This window comes from Mytilus galloprovincialis, chromosome 14 (genome assembly GCF_965363235.1).
Source record: "Mytilus galloprovincialis chromosome 14, xbMytGall1.hap1.1, whole genome shotgun sequence".
Taxonomy (NCBI): domain Eukaryota; kingdom Metazoa; phylum Mollusca; class Bivalvia; order Mytilida; family Mytilidae; genus Mytilus; species Mytilus galloprovincialis.
The window spans coordinates 56,332,609-56,339,008 of record NC_134851.1 but is presented as its reverse complement, the minus strand read 5'-3'; the positions used below and the strand labels follow the sequence as shown (position 1 = coordinate 56,339,008).

General features: G+C 34.2%; 1 protein-coding gene across 1 annotated transcript; it reads right to left on the bottom strand.

Annotated features, from left to right (window-relative positions):
- Positions 1 to 1,627: 1,627 nt before the first annotated feature.
- Positions 1,628 to 5,914, bottom strand: LOC143059769 (uncharacterized). Its single transcript, XM_076233330.1, has 2 exons — positions 5,816 to 5,914; positions 1,628 to 3,738 (listed from the first exon to the last, which is right to left on the bottom strand). Exon 2 carries the CDS (start codon positions 3,715 to 3,717, stop codon positions 1,702 to 1,704), a length of 2,016 nt encoding a protein of 671 aa, XP_076089445.1. The 5' UTR covers positions 3,718 to 3,738; positions 5,816 to 5,914; the 3' UTR covers positions 1,628 to 1,701.
- Positions 5,915 to 6,400: the final 486 nt, after the last annotated feature.

Here is a 6,400-nt window from a genome sequence, read left to right as displayed (position 1 = left end):
CGGTCTAATCTATATAAAAAATAAAAGAGAAACATAGACATTTATGAACATCAGGTTCCTGACCTATATTTGTATATTGTAAATAGTTATTGTTGTTATTTCTGTAATGGTGTCATGCATTGGCTTTGTGAGAATAAAGATATCTTATATCTTATATATTAATCACTGTATAGAATAGACACACGATGTTTCAAATGAGTACTTTATTGCGTTAACGTTTTAGAAATACAAACATATTCACATGTTGTCTGCTCTATGGTCGGGTTGTTGTCGCTTTGACACATTCCCCATTTCCTTTCTCAATTTTAATTTCATTATATTTGTGATATTTTGTTTTGATGTCTGATTCAAGTTTTTTTCCCCAATTTGGCTATACATGAGGTCCTTGTATGGCCAGTTTGAATAGCTCTTCAACAGTTGTATATGATATATTTTTTCAAATATTTTGGTCTCGAGTCTCACTTATTAACATTAACAGTCGAAAAGAGTATTCTGGTACAGCACAACTGGTACCGTTAATATTATTGTATGTTTTATAAAAAAAGAAGATGTGGTATGATTGCCAATGAGACAACTGTCCAGAAGAGACCAAAATGACACAGACATTAACAACTATAGGTCACCTTATGTTCTTCCTGGACCGAAGTTCAAGACATTAAATTCTAAAGACAAAAATTAAGTACTCTTGAACGATATCGCAAATGCTTGTACCATGTCAGATTATTTTCGTATTTTTTGTTTATGATTTCGTGATGTTTATAACACAAAATAAAATTTTCAATATTTTTTATTTGTTTTTATCACAGACTTAGATGTCTGGTTTACTGTAAGTTGTACGTTTTGTTTTTTTCTGGCATTTACGTTCTATGAGTTTGGAGACAATACATTTCAAAAGGCATTAAAAAATGTTTTCATGCAGACTGGTACAATGTATAGCATCTGATAAATTCTCTATTTTTTTTAAAATTCGTAACATTTCGACACAAAACAAAATGTTCATTATCTTTTATGAAAACAAATATCATAGACTCTTTACAATTTTACTAGACATAACCATGGTAATACGGTTGTAAACATGAAAAATAACAATTATCAGGAAAATATTCTGTCGTCTTTAAAGAAAAAAAAACATTTGACTATTCTACACGAAAAGAATTTTCGAAATTCTAAATAAATGTGCGTCGAAAACTGCAATAAAAGTATTTTTAAAAATCTAAATAAATGTACTCAAAAGGCTGCCATAAAAGAATTTTTGAAAATCTAATTAAATGTTCTTCAAAGACTACAAAAAAAACAATTATATCCATATAAAAAATTGATTATTTACCACAGATTTCATATAAATACCAATGCCATTAACAACAAAGATAAATCTTTTAATTTAAAAGCTAAAAGAAAATAAGGATTTGATTTAAAACTACGGTCACAATCCCTTTTAAAGTTTTCATTTGACATACCCCTCGCTTTCAGGCCAAGGAGTAAGTGATATTGAATCCTTTCATTATTATATATAAGATGATAAATTATAAAAAAAATTATTTAAGTCTAGCCGTGACAAAATGTTGTTCTAAGCACTTTTTTCTACGTGAAGCTCCAACATGCAAACAATAAAATAAAATGGTCAATATTTACAAATAGCGCTCTTTTATTTAAAAAAGAGAAAAAAAAAACACACAAATAAATAAACTTTAAGTATAGAATTTACATTTCTGCATCTAGGGAGAAAAATCGAATGATTCGTCTCGCCTCCGTGGCTAGCGTGTTTTTATGTTGTGATAGTAAAAGTTTGTTGTGTCTCGATGTAACTGTAAGTTTCCATGGAAACTGGATACCTCGCTGTATTCCAGTCCCTTCGTAGGAACCATTATATGCTACTCGGAGTACAGTTGCCCGATCCCATGATGCAACATAAATATGACCACTACATAATGCAACGCCTGATGGAAATCCTAGATCCGAATGCATAAACCGCCAACGGATGTCTCCATCGTAAGTTAGACAGAGAAGTTCAGGTTCCGGATATTTTTGGTCCGTAATGAATATTCGTTCCTTTACGCCGTCGATTGCAACATATGTGAATTTAGTGCGATCAAATGAATGTTCCTCGTGCTTTCGCCATCGTCCATTGTGTTTGACGTAGATTTGGAGTTTGGTGCTGCTGCAAACGGCTAGATGACTATTGTCATGGCTGATTGATTTGGCTTTTAGACCTGTTTGGAACGAGGCTCCGTATTTTAATTCTCCTTGGCCATACACGTTGATGGCTAGAAGAGTGTCGATATCCGGCCGTGTGACAAGTAACTCGGTATTTGAGATAGTCGTCGTGTCGTAAGGGGCCGGTGTCACAACAATTTCTGAAACTTTGACATAAGTTGTATCATAAAGTGACACTGTTTCGTTGGCATGATCAACAACTACCACATTGCCGTTATCTAATATGGCTATTCCAGTAATCCAAGATGGCTGTTTACTGTGTTGCGATACTTCAATGTGTGCCCCCTCATTTATATAAAAACCGCTATTCCCACGTGCCTCAGCATAATCAACTGACGAAGCAGACCGAATGCGTTGGGATTGCACCGTACGAGGGCGGTCATCCCGATCGCCTCCAACGCCAAAAGATGGGCAAGATGAATTTGGTGAAAAATCTCGTCGTCTGCTTGTTGCCGACTTCGATGGTCTTGGACAACGTTGGCTTGGTGTAGGCAGAGAAGCAGAGCCTGATGATGTAGAACATGGTGTCTGTGGTATTCCATCGTCTCGGATAAAGTCAACACTCCCAAAGGACTGGAAATCAGTAATGAAGTTTTCAATTGATGAATTCATTTGGAAGTCAATCGTGCTTCTAAACGATTTCCTGGAGAGTTCTCTGATTTTTCTGCTGTTAGCTTCGTATTCTTTTTTCACGTTTTCCAATGTATTTGTCATGTCGTCTGCATCTTCCTTATCTCTCGCTTCCTGCAGACTTTGAAGTGATCTTTTACATTTTTCATTGGCTTTTTGGCATTTGCGAATATCGGATTCAATTTTGTGCACCTCCTTTGATTTAAGTTTCGAAAGCTGGCTGATAACCTTTTCTTCTTGTGATTTTATGAGATCGGTTGCCTTGCGACTCGTTGTAGTTATTCGACTCTTAATTTCCTCCTCTGATTGGTCAATTCGGCTTAAAATTCCCTTTCTACTGTCCATTATATGTTCTATGTCGTTGCACTGATCAAATAGGTAGGATATATAACGCTCCTCAGTGCTATCTGTTGAAGGAGTTACTTTGCGTGGAAGATCTTCCGCTTCTTCACGTGATAGAACTTCGTCACATTTCCGGTGCTGCAACGAGCATAACGAGCATATGTAAAGTTCATGATCAACACAGTAAAATTCAAGTTCTTTGTTCGGATGGACGGCACATGGGTTTAGGTAATAAGGTCTTGGCGTAGTATATGCAGAAATCATTGATACAATGTTGTGATTGTTTGGTAAACTTTCAACCCATAGATGTGGAGAAAATTCCTTCCCCGTTGGAGCTAGTACGAATCCTCGGCAAATTGGACAATGATATCCCATCCTGCGCGCAAACTCAGAGTGGTGAAGAATATGATCACCGATACATTTCTTGCAAAACGTGTGCAGGCATGGCAAAGATTTCGGTTCATCAAAAATGTCGAAGCAAATTGTGCATGTGATTTGTTGTTCTGCTGTTTGTATTACTGGGTCAGCCATTTTGGTTGTCTTGGGAATCAGCTGAAAATAAATGTGTATTTTAGAGAAAAAAAAAACCTTGAATAGTTCAAACCTTTGTATTTAGCATATTTAGACCATATTACCTCTTTTCCGTGTGGTCTTAATACAGCTGTCACTTTGGCTATTATACATGATGTATATTTTTTTCTCAAATGCTACTATATAGCTAATTGAACTTTAGTAGCAGAATTGCGGGTTATTCTGGAATCGCCATCGAAACGAATAATATTTTCTGGACGGAGTTAACGGAATAGAGAATAATCAGCAAACAATTGAAGAATCGAGAATGGTTGGGGCCCGGGTCGAGAATGGTTGGGGCCCGGGGGGGGGGGGGGGCAAGAGTGTTAGAGTAATTTGGGAAGATAAAAGAATCAAGTCAAACAAAAAGATTTAAGTAAAACAGAAATGAAAGTCTGACAGAATAGATAAATCATATACAGATAATTATAGAAAGAAATAATAGTACAATCATTTACCATGAGAAATTTAGAGTAAGTATTAATTTGTAAGTTTAAAAACTTACAAAAAATAAAAGAAATAAAGGCCCCCCTTTTTCAAAACCTCAAAGAGAACCCTTTTAACATCGTTTTTGTTAGACAACCTCGGGACACTATCAAGGAAGCTTGTAAACTTTTGCACAGGGACTTTTTGGAATAGTACAAAATACGTGTTCTTATTACACATCTTGCTGGTTAAATGAGGATAGCAGACGAGGACCCTTTTATTGAGCTACATATATGGTTACTGCATAAAAGATAGTTTAAAGTTGCTTAGTCCTCCTCCGTTTTTTTCAAAATATTTGGTGTGGTCTAATAAAACGATGAGCTATGATTGCAAATTAGACAACTTTTTACCAGTCTAAGAGATCGAATGACAAAGAGTTACATGTAGCAACTATAGTCATAGGTCGCAGCATGTCCTTCAACAATATGCAAACCACGTAGGGCATATGGGAAAGGTACAGTATATTGGTCTGGTAAAAAATAGTAAAATTGTAGGGTTAATCTTAACCTTTTATGGTGTTTTAAAACACGTTATAAAGTTGAATAAATGCTAAAATCAAATCATTTGAACGCGATGTATATATGTATTGAAAGTAAGCTTTCTCCGAATGTGACAAACCGAATTAGACTGATCACCAGGTTTGTAATTTATGAGCAACATGCACGTAGGGTGCCGCATGTGCAGTAGCATCTGTTTCCAGTTCCTGAGCACTACCACGGTTTTTGTTGGGGTTTTCGTATAGGTCTTTAGTTTTCTAGGTTTTGTTTTGTGTACACTGTTGTTTGTCTTTTTTTTTGACATGGTGTAGTCATTTATATTCGACTTATGGGTTTGAATGTCTTTCGTGTATCTCTCAAACTACAGAATAATTAAAAAAATGAATATCATAATACTACAAAATATTCTAAAATTTTTTAAACTATGAAATCACAATGCTTTGTCGTGATCGTTTCATTTTGATCTGTTAATTCAACTTCAGCGTTAATTTCAAATTGTTATATCACTTTTAACGTCGTTTCTAGTTTATAATGTACGCTTTAAAGTTAAAACCACCGAAAGGAATTATTACACGAATTTATTTGTCCAATAACGTGTGTATTTATTTAGATTCATAAATTCATTTATATATATTTTTAAACGTAATTTTTATTATATCTTTTTTCTTCTTGATATTCATTGCAAATTTTATTAATAATTTTGCCTATTTATCCACTTGTGCGTGTTTTGTGAAATGTATTTTGTGTAATATGCTTATATTATTTGTCACAAACTTATTGTTCAGAGTTTATATGACAATAAATATTTGAATTGAATTGAATTGAATTCATTTTTAAATGGTCGAACTGGTCGAAATGCTGGAACAGAGAATCACGACCCGAATAATAAAACATGTTTATGTAAGTATATACAAATTGCTTTCGCAGACCGGATAATGCTTCGACATTTTCAAGCCTCTCAGTCAACTTTGTTGTTGTTTACATTCCCGACAGTAACAATGTTCCCCAGGAATTCCTCAAATTTTAAAATTGTATACTAATTTCTAGCCAGAAGGAGTAAGAAAAAGTAAACATACCTGATCATCAGGAATTGGCGTCCATTTTAATTTTCTATTTAAATCACTACTGTGTATTGATCGGATAGTTTACTTTTAAATTCTAAAGGTGTATTGATTAAGAAATCGATAATATTGACAAATTGAAGTTAGGGTCACGATTTTGTATTCTATCTTTTTTTTCAAACTTTTTACACGTTACATGCATTAGGATTTAAACAATCTGTATAGTGATTTAAATTTGTACCTGCTTTTGTTTCGGACAAGAATATTATTCTATTATGTCTACTGTTATGATATATCAAAGTGTCTATTGGATTTTTAATATTCATGCACTATTTGCAATCATATTTCAAAATGAACTTTCATATTTTACGGGCTTCACATTCGGCCGTTTCATTTTTTTTTTTTTTGGCTAGGGAGAAAGTAAGCATAATCATTTTATCATTAAATGAACAAGTATTTTATTGATTTATTGACCAGTGGCAAATAATTTTTTATATCGTGCGTGTTCATGACGATAAGTAATTAACATTATAAACAACAGGTAGGTCATGTACTAGAGGCTGTCCGGAATGAAGGTCGGGAATATGTGGACTGGGACTG